Source organism: Dermacentor variabilis, chromosome 11 (genome assembly GCF_050947875.1).
Source record: "Dermacentor variabilis isolate Ectoservices chromosome 11, ASM5094787v1, whole genome shotgun sequence".
Classification (NCBI taxonomy): domain Eukaryota; kingdom Metazoa; phylum Arthropoda; class Arachnida; order Ixodida; family Ixodidae; genus Dermacentor; species Dermacentor variabilis.
In genome coordinates this window covers 11,258,338-11,279,849 of record NC_134578.1, presented here as the reverse complement: position 1 = coordinate 11,279,849, position 21,512 = coordinate 11,258,338, and the positions used below count along the sequence as shown (strand labels likewise).

General features: G+C 44.4%; 1 protein-coding gene across 1 annotated transcript; it reads left to right on the top strand.

Moving 5' to 3' along the window:
- Window positions 1-1,524: 1,524 nt before the first annotated feature.
- Window positions 1,525-21,247, top strand: LOC142563659 (uncharacterized). The gene is made up of 8 exons (XM_075674247.1): window positions 1,525-1,693; window positions 2,134-2,230; window positions 3,485-3,610; window positions 5,801-5,917; window positions 15,248-15,391; window positions 17,172-17,255; window positions 18,036-18,248; window positions 20,985-21,247. Exons 2-8 carry the CDS (start codon window positions 2,204-2,206, stop codon window positions 21,126-21,128), a joined length of 855 nt encoding a protein of 284 aa, XP_075530362.1. The 5' UTR covers window positions 1,525-1,693; window positions 2,134-2,203; the 3' UTR covers window positions 21,129-21,247.
- The last annotated feature ends 265 nt before the right edge of the window (window positions 21,248-21,512 follow it).

Sequence of the window (21,512 nt, the reverse complement as noted above, 5' to 3'; positions counted from 1 at the left end):
TCCTGGCGCCAAAATAAGGTGATCTGACCTGGACATATGCTAACTGTCATTTTCTTGAAGCAAATATTCGAAGCCACGTTCTAGTAGAAGTTACACGACTACGCCGCGCACAATTTAGACACTGTTAGTGTAAGCGCAGGCTGGTGTTGTAAGTTGTTTTGAAATATTAAAGCTCCACGAGTTCTATTACTCCAGCTTTACTTATAAACATACGTGGTGCGGTCACTAGCCCCCCTGGCGCTAAAATATAGTGATCTGACCTGGACATATGATAACTGTAATTGCTTGAAGCAAGTTTGAAGTATTAGAATCCACGTTCTAGACTCTGGACAGCACGACCACGCCGCGCATAGTTTAGACTAGTTTAGACTACGTTTAGACACTGCTGCGCTAGGTAAGCGCAGGATAGGCTGGTACGGACGAGTGTTGAAAGTTGCTCGAAGCATTGAAGCTTCAGGAGTGTTATTACTCCAGTTTTATTTATAAACATATATGGTGCAGTGACTAGCACACCTGGTGCCAAAATAAGGTAACTTGCCCTGGACATATGATAACTGTCATTTGTTTGAAGCAAGTCTGAAGTATTCGAAGCCACGTTTTAGACTCTAGACCGCACGACTATGCCGCGCACAGTTTAGACATCGGTTTAGTGCAGTAAGCGCAGGCTAGGCTGGGTATACGTTGTTGTTGGAAGCATTGGACCTCCACGAGTGTTATTACTCCAGTTTTATGTATAAGCATATGTGGTGTGATGACAAGCGCCCCTGGTGTCAAAACAAGGTGATTTACCCTGGACATATGCTAACTGTCGTTTGTTTGAAGCAAGTCCTTGAAGTATTCGAAGCCACATTCTAGACTCTAATAGAGTGGAAGCATTGAACCTCCACGAGTGTTATTACTCTAGTTTTATTTATAAACACATATTATGCGGTGACTAGCGTCCCTGGCGCCAAGACAAGGTGTTCTGACCTGGACATATGATAACTGATTTGCTTGATGGAAGTCTGAAGTATATATATATATATATATATATATATATATATATATATATATATATATATATATAAATGGTACGGTCACTAGCGCCTGTAGCGCCAAAATAAGGTGAACTAAACTGGACACATGATAACCCTGATTTGTCTGCAGCAAGTCTGAAGCATTCAAAATCGGTGCAAAGTGTTGAAACGTTCAAAAATCAAAATTTAGGCCACACAAGCAAAAAGAAGCAACATCTTGACATACTGCTAAAATTGCTTACTAAATAAATACAAACCTAAATGCGCAAAGCATGTGCAAAAAATAATAAAAAATAACTTAACCTAAATTGATTATGAAAAGTAGTTAGATAATATGTTGCATCTTTAACATCTGCGGTCGCGTTATTGACATAATAAACGAGAGAGATAGGGTGACTGGGTGCCTACTATAGGTAGGAAGCGACATAAGCAAGTTTGCGTTACTTTTGAGAACTAAACTAATGACGTGCGGTGGCAGGGATTGTCCCAGAACGCGCCTTACGTTATGGGGAGGTGGCAGCAGCAGCGGCAGCAGCCGATGAACACCGAGTGACGAAGTCCTCTTACGCATTCATTTCGTCCCTGCTTCTACGATGCGCTTTTAGCTGCCTTGCCACGCTGTACTGAAGGAGGCCAGACCGCCGCAAGCGGACGCACCACAGCCTCTCCTTGCAGGCGTGAGTTTTCGATCATGGCTTTTGTTTTGGTCATGCAAGTGCTTCTGCTCACGTTGATCGCCAGTACGGGATCCATTATATTTACATGAAACTTGGAGTTCTTGGGTCTTGCTCTGCGCGATTTCTTAGCCGACGTTGCGCTTCGTCTTTAGCACGTAAGGAGCAAGGCTGCGCTGGATTTGATCTTTTGCTTAGACGTTTAATAGCTCCTTTCGTATAATTTTTTTTTTATTTCGCCTTTTATCTTGGCTTTGCTGTAATCGTATTTTGACACACATAGTCCACCTTCATAAACGCATTTGCAGCTAAGGTAAGCATGTCATTTTTCCGAGATTGCGGTTGTGATTGTTGTAAATAACGTGATCGAAGCATTCACCGGAGCCGTGCATAAAAGTGCATGCAACTGTGCCCGTCTGAAACTTCATTCATTGCCTCTGCAGGCATTCAAGGGAAGGTCGGGGCATTTGACAGCGTTGCAGACGGCGCCCCAAAGCCATGACGTAGCCAACGATGAGTACCATGAAGTGCGTCTGTCAGGTAAGAGCTTGCCCACAACTAGTGACATGTTACAGCGAGACAAACGGGAGCTTGATTAAAGATGCACTGCCACAATCGGATCAAGGCCGCACAACGCCATTATTGCTAAGTTTGAAGGCCAATCTACACGATTGCTTGTTGCATGCAGACGCATCATCGTCACTGTTCTGAAGCTTGCTGCATGTTTAGTTCTTTCAGTGGCATTGATTGGGGCATTTGCATGGGGAGAAATACTGCTCAGATCTTCTGGAGTGGCAGCGCAAAGTTACTGTAAATAATGACACTCGAACGAGCTTACATTATGGTTTGCCAAGTTTTCATGTGAGCCACTGGAAATTTCCAATGTTTTGACGTGACAGGAGGATGTGGAGTCCCTCGAGATTTAGCACACCATCACATTGGGCTCTGTCGCATGATTATCAATATGAACTAGCAAGAATTTGGGGTCGTAAATGCAAGAATCTTGAATTTGACATGCCCTTGCACTTTGTACACAACAGAAACATTTTTCAAATGAAGTACTACCACAAAATTTTTGGCATGTCATCTTTTTTTTTTTTTTTGCATTAAGTGAAGGTACAAGCTCCCTAAATAAATGGCTAGTAATACATGTTTCTAACCAGGTTCAGTTTCAGTACCGAAGGAGGCAGTTACATAGGACCGCTTCTTTACTGCAGTCACTGCAGCTGCCACACTTGAGCACAGCCACAAGAAACAAGCACAGCAGTCTTGTTTATTTTTAATGCAATGAGCATTCTTTGGGAGCTTCTCGCACTTTTCGTTATGCCCATATCTAACCTCTTTCACACCAACACACACCACTAGGTTTGCTTTTACAGTGCATTTCAGCTGGTAAATGATGCGTTTCACATCTCTTCTCTGATGGCGTAAAGTAACCGCTTTATGCAAAACCCATTACCTCTGTGGGCATATTGCATTTCGCATTGTGCAGGCAACAGTGCACTACAATCTCGGAGGTCATGCAAAACCATTGCAATTTGTAGTTATAGGATACAGTTTCATGAAATTTGGTAAAGGTAGTGTGTCAGTGCACTGCTTCCTGGCATGCCAAGCCACAGCTTATAGCTACACCTGACTTCCTTCCTGTCCTTTTTGTCTTGTGTAGCATGAATTTACATTACATGAGGGAGCTGTGAGCTGCTTGGTCTGGTTTGAACGTCACCGATTACTTCGCATACTTTTGTGCTGGGTGAAAAAGTGATTCTGTCCTCTGGTTGTGTCTGGTGCTTGCAGGAGTGCGGCTGTGTGTGTGAAAGCTGCGTGAGCGGCAGCAACAGCCTGCACCTTCACCAGGAAATCGAGGCTCTGAAGCGGCAGCTCCTGGAGCGCGACTGTCACATTGTGCGTATGGAGACACAGGTAATGTGACAATTGCTTTCCGCTGGTAACACTAGATTGTCCTCAGGTGGCTTGCAAACACCTGGTGGTGAACAGAATTTCGTTCCCTTGACTTACCCCAAACTACGTCCAGAAAATCCACACGTGATGTCCTGAGAACTTGAGTCAAGGCCCTTCGGGATACAACTAGAGTGATCTACAACTAGAGCAGATACAACTAGAGCAGGTGCATCTAGAGTACTGCTTGAAACAACTTGTGGCTCTGTGCTGGTATTTGTGTCGCATCCACCAACCACCAGGTGCTTGTGTTCTCTACCAGGTGCTGTTTAAAGGTTGTTATCAGAAAATTAGACAATTACTGGCCGTGTGGCTTCGTGGAGATTGCTTCAGTAATGCACACCACTAATTTATAACCAGTATAGCCAAAAACGAAATTTCATTGCAGGTGACGCTTAAAGTAGTCTCAATCTGCCACGAGTTGTCCACAAAACTTTTGCAGCTGCATCTTGAAGGTTTCAGTGGCTGACATTTTCTTTCATCACTGACTTTTAGCATTGAAAGTTACCTCGTAAGCCTGCTTTTGCCTTCAAAGTTCATGACCAGGTTCACTTATATCAACGCTATTGTTCATAAATATTGAGCATATCTTATTCTTTTGCTCACTTTTGGTAATGAGCCATCTGGTCCTCAATGTTGGGTCATACTAGCATATTGTGTGCTCTTACGTTAGTCCATTTACTTACTCTGCACACACAAATGCTTACAGATAGCTTCTAACTAGTTCTTATTTACGCACTATAGCATTCATATAACCTCTTTTGTGTTTTAAGAAAGAATGCCATTCATTGATTTGTTGATTCATTCATTCATTTCTGAAAGTGCCCATGAACATCTGAAACCTTGGTTTGGTGCAGTGAAAAAAAAAGTAGAAGAACAGAAAAGGAACAGGATAAATTGGAAGTGCATTACAAGCGAATGTAACAATCACAACAAGATGATGATGACAAGATGTATTACGTAAAGGCAGAAATTAGTCAAATGCCAAACATGACAGTTACATATATCAACATGAAAATGCAAAGTATTTTGTTGAGTTAAAATGTGTGTCATGGGGATAGTGTTTAATGAAGCGCCTACAAAGAAAACTGCAGGATTGTGCAAATGCAAGTTAGGTCGAGGCATAGAGAACACCTTAGCCGACTATGGCTTTGCTAGTATGCAGATATGCATGACCAGAAAACAAAGCTTACCATTAACTCTGCCAAAGTCACTTGAGTAATTAGCCAGAATAGTGTGCAGTTTAGTCAGCATCTCTACTGCAATGAGAACTAACTAAGGACAACTAGGAAATCTGAGTGCCTGCTGGAACTTGTTTGTCATATGTCTGCCATTTTAGGCAGTGGCAGGCATTTATCTCAGTGATGTGGTGATGTTGAGATCTACAAACAAAATCAGTATCATGAAGACATTCAGAACACTTACACCAACAGGCTTCGCTAGGGTAAAGACCTTTAGTAAAGCCCTCAATATGGCTAGTTCCAGCAGTTCACTGAAGCTTGTCTTGTTCATAAAGGTGTTCAGATTTAAAAAACATTCTTTCAAAACTTTATGTTCTTTAATTTCACAATAATAGGTTGATTATTGGAAGAGGAAACGAAGGTCAAAGTTCGATTCTCTTGAAATTCGTGCTGAAATCCCAAAGCCCTTATATCAGCGTGATGTGAGATACTCCAAAGTTATTTTTTCCTTATTGGGCCCATTGTGACTCTATAGAAGTCCTTGAAACTTGTTGATTCCATCTATGGCTCTTTTAGAACACCTTGTAGTTAGTTTTTTAAACACCAGAGTTAACTAGAGCTGAGCAGATTTCGTCCACATTCACGTCTTTCATTTTCTTCATCTTCTCTGACTTATCATGCCTCTTTTTATTTAAAGGTGGCTTTTTATTATAATGTAGACATGTGATTTACTATTGTAGCTCAGCTTAATTGTCTCTTTAGTGATCCTTTAAGCATGGCAGTGTGCATGCAGGAACTTGGGTGCCATGGTTCTGACAGAAGCCGTTCACATGTTGGGTGCATAGCTGGCATTAGCTCACGCTAAGTTAAAAATGCGCTTGGTTTCTTGATGTGTTATCTATAGTGTGACTTTTATGCCATTGGCCTGTTTAATTTAGCTCTCTTTTTAAAATCTTTTCTATGGCTTATGCAGGTTTTGGAGGGTCCCCCGCAGGGCAGGCCTCCAGAGCCCCCCAACGCCCCCTGTCGCCAGGAAACCTGCCAGGACAGATGGCAGCGGCTTCAGGATGGATACCGTAAGCTTCAGAAGGTGGGCGCAAGCGCTCCTTCATCTGTTCGTCACATGTCCTGTTCGTTTCGGTGTATTTGTGTGTTTTGTGCAAGGGACACAGTATACAGCGGAATCTCGTTGATGTGATCTTCACAGGAACTGGAAAACAAACCTTTCATATGAAAATGACATCATCCACTGCAAGCTTCAAAATATATGAAGACAGGCGTACTCAGTGACAAACTCGATAACAAAGGATCGTGTGGCGTCGAGTGATACCGTATTTATTCGCGTATAACCCGCACCAAAATGTGAAAAAACGCGTTTAAAAAGTGGGGGTGCGGGTTATCTGCGAATTTTTTCCTCGGGAGGGGGGGGGGGGGGTCGGCTTCACCGCAATGTGCGGCGGCCTCCCCGTGTAGTCCGCCATCCCCATCGTCATCGACGCTTGTCAAGCCGATGAAGGGCCAACGAAAGGCCAGCATTGTTGAGCCTCGGGTAACACTGAACTTAGTGTCACACATTATTTCCCCCCTTTCTCTGGCTTCTGGATTGGATTGGCGCGGCTCGCTACGTGCTTACGCGCGCTTTTCTGAGCGCAGATTGATGTGCGCCTGGTGTCAGCACTAGGCTTTTATACAGTCGCTTTTTCGAGCGCAGATTGGTGTGCGTCTGGTTTGTGCACTGCGCTTCTTTACGATCGCTTGTCGCTGCTTTCCTTTTCTCTGGCTTGATTCGGTGCGGCTTGGTGCAGGCGCGCATACTTGGTGTGCGCCTGCTTTTTTTTTTTTTGCGTTGGTCTTCGAACACATCGCTCGCTGCTCACACTTATATATAAGGAAGTGCTGCGCCGCGGGCGTACCGTGTATGTAAGCGCGCCAGAAAACTGCGCCTTGTTTTCCATTACTTTGTCATGTACCTTACCACTGGGTAGCACCGAGCGATCGCTTCTAACAAACGCAGAAATGAGTCTTTGCAGCGCGTCTGGCCATTAATTGACTCCCACCACAGCCATGTGAGGTGCGACTCCAGCAGCGGTGCAGTTACCCTGCAGCCGGCGGAGAGGAGGTGGCGCTTCAGTTTATTAACTTGCTAGTTTTTGCGTGTGAATGCCCGCGATAGCTCATGAGGTCGTGCGGGACGAGCTGCTGGCGCGACACCCACTCGGTGGCCCCGAAGGATTGTGCATATTGATGAACGCCTCCTTCGCGGCAAGCGAAATTCCCGGTTCAACGTTGGCTGCAATAATGGGGCCTACCGTCGCCGCGTCTCGTCTGTCGACCTTGAATAGTCGGAACTGCCCGGTGGTCACGCAGGTCATGCCGAATACCCATGGTCCAAGGTCTGCAATGCCGCCGTGATTTTGCCGGCTCGGCGGAACCTTGTCGCCCGTCATCAGCGCGGCCTCGATTGAATGGGCCGCATACAACTGCATCCCGAACTTAGTGGATGCTAACGGAGTGAGCCTCAATCTGCAATGGGAAACTAAACCAGACAGCATGAAATTTGTGGACCCGATCACGGGCGTTCACACGCAAAAAAATGGAAAGTTATTGGCATGCAGAAAGTGAAGCGCCACCTCCTCTCCGCCTGGAGTCGCACCTCACATGGCTGTGTTGGGTAGTCAATTAATGGCCACACGCGCTGCAAAGACTCATTTCTGCGTTTGTTAGAAGCGATCGCTCGGCGCTACCCAGTGTGAAGGTACATGACAAAGTAATGAAAAACAAAGCGCAGTGTTCTCACCCTTTGCTTTTGTATGAATGTTTCCCGGCATTGCTGCGCGCTTACGTACACGGTACGCCAGCGGCGCAGCGTTTTCTTATATATAAGCGCGAGCAGCGAGCGATGTGTTCAAAGACCAGCGCAAGAAAGCAGGCGCACACCAAATATGCGCGCCTGCACCTAACCGCGCCGAATCAAACCAGAGAAAAGGAAAGCAGCGACAAGCGATCGTATAAAAGCCTAGTGCAAAAACCAGACGCACACCAATCTGCGCTCGAAAAAGTGATGGTGTAGACACCTAGTGCAGAAACCAGGCGCGCATCAATCTGCGCTCGGAAAAGCGCGCGCAAGCACGTAGCGAGCCGCGCCAATCCAATCCAGAAGCCAAAAGAGAGGGGGGAAGTAATGTGTGACGCTAAGTTCAGTGTTACCGAGCCTCGCGTTAGGCGCTGTTTAGTGTACTTACCCCAGTTTGCACTGTTTGCCTGCTTTGTTTTGGCATCATGAGTGCGACTCGACGGCAGTGTTTCACAGCGAAAGAGAAGCTAAAGATTATAGCCGCTGCCGAAGAAATCGGCAACAGAGCTGCTGCAAGACAGCATGACGTCGACGAGTCGTGCATTCGCGACTGGAGGAAGAAAAAAGAGAGTCTCGAAGCAACGAACCGGAACAGGCGAGCGTTTCGGGGTCCGAAGACTGGCGCGTACCCCCACCTCGAGACGCAGCTTGCGAAGTTCATTGAGGAGCAGAGAAGTCGTGGCCACGCTGTTTCGACTGAGATGGCGCAAATGGAAGCCCTGAAGTTGGCCCGGGAATTGAACATTCCACGTGAGTTTCGTGCAAGCCGTGGATGGCTTCAGCGCTTCATGCGAAGACATGGATTTTCTATGCGGCGGCGAACAACCATGTGCCAGCGGCTTCCTGAAGCCTACGAGGAAAAGTTGTTGAACTTTCAACGATATGTGATCGCACTTCGGAAGGAGCACAGCTATTTGCTGTCTCAGGTGGGAAATGCTGATCCAACACCTGTGTACTTTGAGATGCCGATGGACACGACCATGGAAAAAAAGGGCTCCAAATCAGTCAGCGTGCTGACCGGCGGAAATGCCAAGCTGCGCTGCACAGTCATGCTATGCGCTTTGGCTGACGGCACGAAACTGCGCCCGTGTGTCATTTTCAAACGCAAGACGCTGCCTGGCATTCCACTGCCCCCAGGAATCGTTGTGCGTGCGGAAGAAAATTCGTGGATGAACAGTGGCCTAGTCGGTGACTGGCTTCGAGTAATCTGGGAGCGAAGACCAGGTGCCTTGCTGGCACGCCGGTCGATGCTCGTACTAGATTCCTTCAGAGGCCACTGCACTGATGCGGTGAAGGCTCGCCTTGCCGAGACCAGCACCGACCTCGTCATAATACCTGGCGGCATGACGTCCATGCTACAGCCACTCGACGTGTGCCTGAACAAGCCGTTCAAGGCACACGTGAAGCGGCTGTATGCCCAGTGGATGGCCGACGGCATTTACGCCCTCACACCGACGGGACGCGTGCGAAGGCCTGATATTCCATTGCTGTGCCAGTGGATCGTGGATGCGTGGAAAGCGATACCGGCCGATTTGGTGCGCAAAAGCTTTAAAAAATGTGCGATCAGTAATAGTCTGGATGGTTCCGAGGACGACTACGTCTTTGAGAGTGGCGATGAAGCCTCGGATGGCAGTAGTGAGAGCGGCGACGATTAAGAATCGGATAACCAGTGACGTGGTGGCGGTCGTTTGAATAAATGTTCTGAAAACGAAATGATCACTGAGTGTGAGTTGCATCTTTCTAGCGCTCATTTTTTTTTTTTCAGGTAAACGTGCGGGTTATACGCGAGTTTTTTTTTTTTTTTTTTCCGCCGAGTTCAAAGTTAGGGGTGCGGGTTATATGCAGGGGCGGGTTATACGCGGGTAAATACGGTACTGCTCCACATAACACGCTATGCAGAGCAGCATCACTAGATGCCACATGAACCACAGCCAACTCATTGTAATTCAGCAGCAATGAAATAGCTTGTCAGTTTGTGCTGCACTTTCTTCTTTTCATTGTCCACAAAAAGTTCTTCTGGAAGTTGAAAAAATAAGCTGCCGTTTTCTCACTCAACTGAGCGACATGCGTTTTTCCTCCAGTGTTGCTGGGGTTTAACGAATGGTTTTCAGTGTACAAGCTAGTACACTGAAATATAAAACTATGCGTTTTAGAAATGCCAGCGAAAGCCCACTTCTGCTGTCGTATTATCCTGTTTCAGGTGAAAACGTGATGCAACTAACCGTAAGAAAATAGATTGCTCTTATGGGGACGTTGGCCAGGGAAAGAGCAGATTAGCCCAAAATATGTATTATGCAGAACCGTATCAATGAGTTTCTACTGTAGCAAGTTAGTAGAAGTGTTCGCATGGTGAAATCATTTAGTCTAATAGAATACGAATATTCGAGTAAAACGACCTCGGAATCTCAAATCGGAAACCATTAATTCAATCCCAACTAAGGTCCCGGCCACCACCCATGCACGTCTGTGGGCCCAAACTTTTCTTATTTCGATCCTAAAACATTTGTTATTTCGATCCTTGACTTTAGCCAGATAATGAGAACATTAATGAGCGCCTGACCCCGATGTTAGCGGCCCCTTTAGAGGGCCATTACCAAGCCACATAGCAAATTTTGGTTACATTCTGGAATTTGTTACGTGCCCTATAGTTCTACCGTAAAAGTTCTACCGCTAGTGTTCTACTGCAAGAATTTTTCAAATTGGTTCGTTAATAGCCGAGACAGAAATATTTCAGTGCAGCGAACCCATGATTTCAGGAGGTTAGCATCACCGCTAACATAGATGCTCTATCCACTTGCCCCCATCTAGCCTCCGCAAGCGACATTTCTTCCCCGCATTTTCCCATACTGGAGCTGGAGGATCGCATGATGCGTACGTCACGGGCGCTGCCTTAATCTTTTTTCACTTTCTTGCTATGCAGCGCAACTTCCACTGATGATCTCGTGTATGAGCTGTTGCGTTTCTCTCATTTTGCTAAGCCCACAATTTTGCACACTGTGCACAAGAACACCTCACTAGTGGTATAATCCAGTGCTACACTGAGGCATGTGCAAGCAGATCACAACATGATCGCACTCTGGAACACTGTAGAAAATGTCAGTTTTGTTCTCTGTGCATGCGATTGGACAACATGGGAACAAGCAGATGAAAAGGAAGTACGTCTCTCTTGCTATGGTACAAAGTAAAACAAGGACACTCAGAAATTTAGTCTGCAGATTTTATTATTTCTATAAACTTTAATTAATTTATTGAAGCAACAAATTAAACAAATGACTGATGTTGCCTTGAATAATTCTCAAAGTCGCATGTCACTATGATGGGTGTCACAGCACTACCATGTATGTAGGTGCACTTACGCTATATACGTCAATTCTTCGGGTGGGAGCACGGCACCCTAGACAAGAAGGGCAAACGGCGTCTGGTTTGAAATTTAAGCTTTCTGTGGTGCGAGGCCGTGTAATACACGTTGCAGGCATGATCGTTAGCGCGCATTGTATGCACTACGCTTGTCAGTTTGGAATGGCCAGACCTGGTGAGGGGACCTTTGATGACAGCTTCTGTCTTGACGGAGATTAGAGAACTGTGAATGCATTGAACATGTCATCTCCCGTTAAAAATGCCTATTTATCACCTGCCTTAGCAGGATTTCCGAGCAATAATTGTCGCTGATAATGTCTGATAATGGTGTTTACCCAAACCTGGCACACACCTTTTCTTTTTCAGGAGAATTAGACCAAAAATTCCTTGCGAGATGCCAGTCACATATAAAAACAAAGCCTCCTTTGAGGCATTTGTATGCTTTACTGCATAACACTAGTGTAGTGCGGCAAAGCTAACTAAAACGTGTGGCAAAATCTTAGAAATGCAGCCGTCATTGTGACACAAATATTCACCCCTTGTCCATTTTTGTTGTTGAATAACCAGGTGCGCATTAGATTCCTAGTACTTTGTTTAGGAAATTTAATGTCATTTATACATTAATTTTCCACTTTGGATGTAGTGGCCATGTGTTTGATTGAAGGTTGCGTTAGACTCGGGCAAGTATTGCCAAATGGTGGTGTGTTTTGGCATTTCTTCTGCATCTTGTTTAATTTTACCAGCTGGATAATTCGATCAATTTAGTTGATTCCATAAGGGTTGAAATAACGGAAGGCTACTATAGTGATTTATAAACACCGTGAAATTTGAAGTTTATGTGGAGTCCTCTTGGCAGAAGTGATGCTTCTTGAGATATTTAAATGGCTTATTTATGGGCATATTTAAATGCATGTAATGCCATTCTCAAGTGAACATCCAGTCAACTGAGGAGCTCATAAATGAGAAGCAACATCTGGCGCGTCATGACAATGAGAGCAGTGGAAAAATCAAAAGAAAACCGTTTGCCCCCAGATACATCTAGAATGTTGAGTTTGTTAAAGGGCAGAAGTTTGATACTACAGCACTGTGCATTGTTTTAATGAGATGGAGACATGGTGTAAGTCACCAAAATGATAAATTGCTTTGCCCAAATCAAGACATTTAGTTCTCATATAGGCTGCCTAATATTGAGACACTCATAATGAATGACTGAATATTGCTGAGCAGTTAATTTTTTTTAGAGGGGGCAGGGAGAATATGTTTTATCATTGTAACTGAGTGTAAAGGGGCCAGTATGATTTTGTACACACATGTACACACACAAAGAAAAAAAAAAAGAGGACCCTCAGCAAACATTTTAAATTGAAATCTCTGCCTTTGCCACTTACAGCGACAGGCATTTGGGCATGGCTCGTGTGACACCAAAAAGTGTGGGGCCATTACTGTGCTGTCTGCTTCAAAAACCACGTGCACACCGTGCCATTCTTTCCTTGTTCTACACACTCTGACACTTTGCAGTGTGGCTACGGCATTGCCGTTACTTGCGCTCGCAACTCTTTCATTCGCACGAGAAAAACAGCATATACCAGAGAATGCCTGCAGAAACTATCTTGGGCTGACCGCCGAGTTGCACATGCGAAAACAAAACAATGTGCATACCATGAGCATTTACTATGCAGAATGTGGTTCATATGATCGTCCGTTGGTGTAGCCAGGCTGCTCTGCAGTTCAGCTGTAAAAAATATGCAAATGCAAATTTTCTACTGCTCCTATTAGAGTCAAATTTTGCCAGCTTGCTATGGGACATGTATAATTTAACATGCAATGCATAATTAAAGCTTGAAAATTTGGTGTCATGGCCCCTTTCAAGTTCCTGACTGAAAATAAAGTGTACTACCTTATCAATATACATGTAAAAGCATTTTAAAGGCCACTCCTTCTTTTGTATGAAATAAGATAATTATTGCAAGAGTATCTTCATTACATTCCACCAAAACATGTTGGAATGATAATACCCACCGTATTACCACCGTAAACCACTTGCAAGGTCTTCATAATGCTTCATTGAAAGGCCTCTATAATGCTTCCACTTGTAGTTGTTTGTAAGGAGAGAAGCAAGAATGTTGTGGAGTTATGATAACAAAAGGTTGATGCAATAGAATTGTGAGGATCCTTGCAATACCTGCAAAGCTGGGGCAGACAATACCCTTTGTTCCACTGCTACTTCGTTTGTCATTAGAAGACGGGACAATGAAGTGGATTACGTGAAAGCTGGCAGCTTGTGGAGAAGGGATCTGTGTAGGTGTTTGTTTTCAATATCTGCCAGCAATCTACTCCCTTTAGTATAATCATCACTTACCGTGATGGTGCTTCGTTGAACTCTTGACTGTACTGTTTGTGTTAGTTACCTTCAGAGGCTGACATTCCCTTTTTGCATGACAAATGTAACCTATCTCCATTGTGCCATAACCTTGCAAAATCATTGAATTAAAAATTAGACCCTCTATGTTTAGGCAGAAGCAGGTGGGTACACAATTGCAGTAAACACTTCCATGCATCCCTCAGCGCTTCCTCATTGCCACACTACGACAGAATTAAGAATGTCTTGTATTGTGTTATAAGAAGCCAACAAACATTGACACTAAATCTGGCCTCTCGGTTAACCCCCTTTCTTCTTGTTGTATTGTTTTGTGATACAAACAAACTTGTACAGTGTACGTCTGTTAATTTGATCCCAACCAAATGTCTTGGCCAGTGCCCTTGCTTTTCTATGGGCCCAAACTTTAGTTATTTCGATCCTAAAATTGGCCCGTGCCAGATGATTCAAACTTGACCAGTCAACAAGCATGTGCCTGACCCCACTTTCGTTCCCTTTACTGGCAGCGTCTCGGCAGAGCTTAGAGCTTAGGGAACAGTGAATGCATTGAACACATGTCATCTCCCATCGAAAACGCCTATTTTCGGCTTGCCCTAGCTAACAAGATTTTCAAGCAATAATGCAAGCACACGATGTCTGATTACGGTGTTTACCCGATTCTAAAGTGTGGCCTTCCCCCCCTCTAGAAAATTGGACTAAAAACTTCGTTGACGGCGTTAGTATGCTTTACCGCTGACTTTAGGAAACCGGGCGCCACTGTGCAATACAAATTAGAACCTTGCCCATTTTTCTTGCTAAGCAATTGGGTGCGCTTTAGATCTCTAGTTTGCTTAAGAGCTTTAATGTTCTCTCTGTATTAGTTTTCTGCTTCAGACGCATAGAAAGAGAGTGCGCATTTGATTTGTGAGTGTGTTAGAATCAAGCAAATATTACCAAGTGAATCAGTGGTATGTTTCGATGTTTTTTCTGCATATTCTTTAATTATACGTGCCGGATAATTAGATCACTTTCATTTATCCTGTCAGGGTCGAATTAATAGAAGTCGACTGTAAATGTGTTGGAAAATATACAGACGAAGGTCCTAGAATTGGAGATTGCGCTGAAACTCATTGATGCCAAATGCGTCATCTCTTGATGTCATTCATGAGCTTTGAGCGAACTTGTCTCTTGGAACAGATAATTTGGCATGTTGGTTCAGCATTGTGAAACGCTCCTGCATTCCTTCTTGTATCATTGCCTATTGTTCCCTCAAATTAATTTTTTTTGAGCTGTGAGTGGGCATGTCTAAAAATTTTCATGTCTCACTAAGCTCAATCGGTAAGTCTGGATGAAACCTAAGTTGCAAGAACATCTCAGCTAAACATGGGCCAACAGAATGAAACTTCAAAGCTTGCCAGTAGAACACAACTTGGCAGCTCAGGCCACTGAAGTTGAGGGGTCCTAACGTCCCACTAGATTCTACATGCCTATGTACATTGCCTCTCTGAGGCATAGGTCAGCATACTCACTGACGAGTACACTGATTCATACTCACTGCACACGCATTCACAATTGTGAGATACAGCATTAGTGAGATAGAGCACGCAAGTATGAAGGGGAGTGAGTGCTGGTTAATGTGAGTGACTGTCAGCAAAGTGTGAGTGGACATATGTATGTTGATGAGTGCCGGTGTGCAGAAGTTCACGTGAATGTGAATGGATGCCAGTAAGTGTGAATCGAAGAAACTGTAAACGCGCATGCATGCGAGTGTGAGTGGGTACATATCCTACAAAAATATTGGTGAATAAGTATGAGTGAGTATTTGCTTATTATGCCGACCCATGGGCTTCCAGGTAAATCAGGGCCTGGAGGACAAGCTGTTACGGGTGGTTGACCGCTGCGAGACGGAAAAGAATGCGCTTAGCCGTGACCTCCAGGAGCTGACCGCACGACTTGTCGACGCACAGCTGGCTCTGGCACAACTGCGTGAGGAGAATGTGAGTAGGGTGCAGTTTGTGCCCAGCACCCTCAAATCGTGGACTATTTCAACTGTAATTACCATCTTTGGAAATCACATGTACAAGGCAAAAGACAGTAAAAATAGACTGGCATATGTCTTTATTCTAATAACTTGTAAAGAAGATTTAGTGCTCACTGTGGTTCCATTTTAACTTGCATTTTGATATGACATTGTGTCTTTTGGTCCATGTATGGAGGAAGGAAATGATTGAGGAGGCCCTAACAATCTCAATGAATTTCAAAACGTGTGGCGGAAGTGTCATGAATTTTAGGCTCAGCTGTTTATGTGGCAAATAGCAACCGTTGCTAAGAGCACTGCAGACGTTCTGGTTATGTACTGGTTGCTCTCTGCAGTTGATATTGTGGTGGGCAGCTTGACAGCTCCCGAAATAAAGTTGGCATGTGCCTTCTACTCTGCATGCAGTGAAACGTAGGAAGCATACATTTACCTAGCTGCTTGTGCGTAGTCGTGGTCATTGTGTGCTGAAGAGACGAGCTTTGGAAATCATGGCATGTGCTGCAATAGTGCAGCAGGTTTGGTACCTGTCCTAATCAGAAGCATTTGATGCCCACTGCATCGTCTTCAAACTGGCGTGGCAGCGATATGCACACATTGCAGTGTTTAATGGATGCGTGCGTTCGTACTTGCACTCTGCGTATTGCAGTGTCCACGTGTACAATAACAGACCTGCAGCACACACATGCTGCACTCTTATGGCGAGGAAGACTACAAAAGTGCTGCAGGTGTTGCTTGGTTACACAGCAGCACTTGCAAACAGCTATGCCAGAGATAGAATACGGCGCTTTGGAGAAGGCTCCCCTGGCTGTGAAACAAGAAAGGGCAGGTAGAAAGGGGGAGGAGAAGCTGCCTGTTTAGCTGCTCCATAACCTGGAGGTGCTGCAGGTGGGTGGTACTGCAAGGAGGCTTCGCGAAGACTGACGTCGCCTCTTAGTTTTTTTCCTTCCTTCAAGATTCATGTCATTTGCTGAGATTGTCTGAAATGTGTTGATGGGCAGTGAAACCAGTCCACATCTCTGTAACAGGCCGCTTCTTCGATAGCTAAATGCACGTACGATGAAGTTTTTCATTTTGTGTGAATACAGCAGGTAAGCGAAGGTGCCGGATGCTTTTAATGAACAATGCAGACCCAAGAAATGTGATCTTGTAAAATTTTATTGAAAATAAAGCAGCAGTGGTTGCAAGAAAGTTAAGATAAACATGCTGGTCACTGTATTGTAAGTAGCTACTCAGAGGAAAGTTTTAATAGACAAATTGGGCAATTTTTTTAGGCATACAGATTTCAACAAAATTGTATCGCATGTTCTGGAGTCTGTCGCCTGCATGATCATGTCTGTCATCATTATGTTCCTTGGACAAAAGTTGTCGTAAATGTTCAGGCCAATTACTGCATTATTGAGGTGGTCCTTTAAGACAATTGATTTGGTATTTAAGTTGTTTGGTGTAATTCTTTCTCTACACACTTTCACTTTTTTCATTGCCAGCTCCCCACTGCATAAATGTCAGCCTCTACATAAACAAAGCTCTGCAGTTCATTAATGTGTTTGCTTTTTGCCATATGTTCTTTTTGCAAACATTTTGCATGATAGGTTTGTGTATGGTCATTCAATTTCACTGAAGTTTTGAAATGTGTCCTGGGGACTCCATCATGCAACCAGATATTTCTGGAATCCCAACTTTACCTAGCTGTGTGGGTTGCACTTGATTAACTAACCGGCTGTCATGTGATCTCCATGCAGGAACAGTACAGGAATGATTGCAACGTGGCTGTACAGCTATTGCAGTGCAAGCCTTCCAGCTTTGTAGCCTCCAAGTACAGCACGGTACGATATCTCCCATCTCAGCCATACTTGTTCTTAACGGGCCGTATTACGAAACGATTCATTTCACATTCTTTGTCCTAAGCCGTCAGCTGCTGTGCTGTCATTATCATTAGCAGGAGACACAGTAGTGTGTTGGATGATCAGAAAATAATAGAACTAAAAGGAAAGGATAATTAATATGGTTAGCGTGGATGTGTAGTCCTTGTTGTGCTCAACTGTGAAATGCTGAGTCATGTTACATGCTTTATCTGCATTGCACGTGTAATGCAATACGATCTATTGCCATGTATGCATTTTTACTTTTTTTGAGAGTGGTTGCTGTCAATAAATTATCCATGCTGTCATGTTAATTCTGGCACGGAAGACACATTAGCTCTTTCAGAAACCTCGTAGTTGTTGTTCTCACCTAAACAGTGTTATGGGCCTGTCATTATCAGACTGTAAAAATGCTGTTGTACATGCTTGTACAAAACACAGGCAGTATCTACAGCTCTAGAATGTACGATGACACACGTATATAAAAAGCGGTTAGACTTGAACAATGGGATTCAACTTGATGACCAACTAATCGTGCTCGACACTATCATTGCCGCTTAATTGTTAGTTTGCTTCTGGGGCACAAGTTTGCGCATTAAACAGACCTGTTCTTCTCATTCATTTTTTTCAACTGGTGTTTTTGCCTGTACACCGGTCACTGCCTTACAACACTACAGTGGAGCAGGGAGGCTTCCGTGCAAGCCTTGCTGACAGTTTAATTGCGTGCTTTCCTGTGTATGACAGCTTCCTAACGAGCTTCAGGAGAAAGTTCGAAGCCACTTGGGTAGCCGGGCACAACGAACTCCACCGGAGGCGCGGGTGATCCGGGTGCCTATGCCCACATTCCCGCCAACCGCCATGGTGTACTCGGTGTCACCCGAGGAGACGACACCCCCACAGCAGCAGGAGGGCAACGGCCCCCTGCCCGACTACATCAGTGCAGCCGTCATGGCCAAGGTGTGTCATCGCTTCTTCCGGGCCAGGACAATGGAATGATTCTGCGCTAAAGCCATTCCTTCTGGCTCTTCGTCAGAGCAGTGCTCCGCCCATAGCTGCGTTGGCTAGCGTGCACAGCAGATGACAAGAATGACATAAAATTGACCAGCCCTGTCTTTTAATGCAAAGCATTCTTTGCCTCATACCAGGCACTACTGGTAGGTAGGCGGCTCATTTCGAGCCTTAACCCATTGGGGGTCATCACCGTACGTGGTCAGTGGCGATGGACTGCTTGAAAAATGTGCCTTTTTGGAACGAAATGCTGCCAAGCGTTCAACTGGAGTTGCTGCAGCCTTCTGTAACTTCTGAAAAGAATTCTTATTCTGCTGCCACCCCTTCGCTCTATGGTGGCTGCCACCACGGTAGTTTGAGAGTGTTCCCGCTTCGCCTAATTTACTGCTGTGTACTCATGCCCGTGCTTGCCCGCTTTATAATCAACATTCTCACGTATGTTGTTTCGAGCTTCAGGTGTCGCGAAAAGTGGTTTCTATGTTGTATTTCATTGCTGAAAGTGTTACTGCGAGATGCTCGCCTGCGTGCCTCTCCAATAGGTGTGCGATTACATTGCCTACAGCGGGCGCTCGCAAACCGCTGATACTGCCGTACGTGCATCTCTTCTTGCGAGATGCACAAGAACTGACAGAATCTCGTCCAGTGATCGAACAATTGGCTACTAAGAATTTTTTGCTCGCTTTGTTTTTCTGATGCGTACGCTCCACTGCATGCTTTGCCTCACTTTCGAGATATGGCATGGCAGAGAATGACTGTATTCTCTAACAATACACTTAATTTTCTATTCTTACGACTCTTTGTCCTTGGTTCGGAGGTGGCTTGGGGGTTGCCGCATCACTGTCTTTGCTTGGTTCGCACCTTCGGAATGACGCACGATGAAAGTGGAAAGTGAAATTGAACATTTCATAGTATGGGTCCTAGTGGTGCAAAACATATTTAAAATATAAAGATAAGTTCTGTAATTGTTGTTACATCTGTAAAGAGGATGGTTATGCTAGCTTTTTCAGGTCTTAAGCAATGAATTGTGTGTAAAACTACCCATGCTAAAAACATTTTTGTCGTCATATTCACCTGAAAAATTATAGCTTGTTTACGCTTGAACTTAGTCACTTTGAAGAATTTGAATCTGCATTTTGAAAATGTGACCCGCTGGGGGGATGCCATTTCCAAAAAAATGTAACCGTCAAAGGGTTAAAAAAAAAGAGAAAAAAAGAGAGACTTTCTTTAGTGTTCACATTGATCCCAGATGTCCAGTACAAGAGCTCTAGGCTAACTGTGGTTGTGGGATTGGGTTGTTGGTATGTGCTGACAGTGCACCAGAAGGAAGCTGCTTTATGTGATTACTGGTCTCTGGATGCACTCGTCAGCCTACCAGTTTTCTCAAAGCTAATGAGCCACAGCTGCTACTATTTAATTCTGTGGGTCTTTTTTTTTTTTTCGTTTTCTTTTCTCTAACAACGATGAACAGGTAGATAGTGGCAAATTGCACAAGTTGTGCTAAGGTTGTGCTCAATTGTCTGTGTGCTTAAAAAGAAGTTTCAATGGTTTTTACCTAGTCTGTGCATTAATGAAAGTTTGCTTTTGTTCGAAGGCATTCTGGCTTTCAAGCAATAGAGTCTGTTAAAATGACTTCATTGTAAGTAATGCGGATATGATGGATGCGACTTTGTTACAACGAAGTCGTATCATACACAAAAATACATTCGTGAAATACGAAATTCATTACACGCTGATACTGACGAGAAAAATTTAGGTTTGGTTAATTGTATCCGATACAGTACACTCTCGTTTACTCTATCTTTATTGTTGAATTGTGAAATGACCTTGTTGAATTATCCTAAAGGTCGAATCATCAAATGGCAGCAAAATAAATTAATTCAAATCATCTTTTATTGCTTGAATTAGTCTGTAACGTCTTCTTGTTTCTTTCTTCGTCTTTTTGTTTTTGTACTCTTCGCATTAAGTCGGTTGAGTCGTGCTTCAAGCACGACTCAACCGACCTGATACGAACCGACATGAGGCGAAGAGTGCCAACATGCTTAAACGCTGGCTCAGCATGTCACACAACACGAAATAAGTGGTAACAGATTGCTTCACAGGCGGAAGGCACACTGGCCAGTGAATTTAAAATTGAGTGTACATAAAACAGCTTCACAGCTAGAGTAGCAGTAGCGCCGTCCACTGAATTTCTTGTTTTCAAGCTTATTGTAACCACTGCATGCCTGGGGAGGCACTGGTGCGGGTTGGTGGGGATCGAATTAGCCAAAGCGGCATGATTTCGAGTTCAAAATATTTGAGTTTTCCTTCCATAGCAATGTGATTTCCCACCAGGACTTCTCAGTGTACTTGAAATAAGTGAAAACAAGAAAAATGGCAGATTGGGCAAGTTGGTGGTTTTCCATAATGTGTAAAAGCAGCGCTAAAGACGTACACTGGACAACAGAATAGAGGATGGGACACGCACGGCGCTGAAACGTGTGTGTGTCCCATCCTCTGTTCTGTTGTCCGTTGTACTTCTTTAGCGCTGTTTTTAAACATTAAATGTAAAGTCGAATTAACGGGAGTCGACTGTAATTCATTAAATTGAGCTCGACTGCCTTTCTCGATTTCTGAGGTTGGCAGGTCTGTGTGTGCCTGTCATAACCGGTTCGCTGAGCTTTGCTAAACCCTGACCTCGCAATGCAGGTACTCGAAGAGCGTGCTCGCGAGAGGCGACGGTCTCATCCTTCCAAGGGAACTCAGGCCTCCCTCTGCTGCACTCGGTCCTCCAGTCAGTACTGCGCTGGCGATGGCAGTACAGTACAACGCACCACAGAGACACTCATCTGAAAAAACAGCTTTCCACACCATGCAAAAAAAAAAGAGAGAAAAAAAAAAAGAAAACTGTGTTGAAACTAGTATTATGCTATTTATTTGCCAGAATAAAAGTGCATGGAGCCTTTCCTGCAGCTCTGAGTGTTCGTCACCACACAGCTAGTATATCTGCAATGGCCATCTGCTGTTCAGTTGTTTACCTCGGTCTGCCTGCAACTGCCTGTAATCATGGTGATATTCGATAGCTTGGTACGACGTACAGTGCTTAGTGATAGAAATGCATTACTGGGAGTGCACGGTTAACGCCACTTTTTGTGCTACCTGTTCGCACTAGGGATGCCAAGTTTGCATATTTTCATACACTATGAAAGCGAGAGCGTTTGAGAAGCATTAGGATTG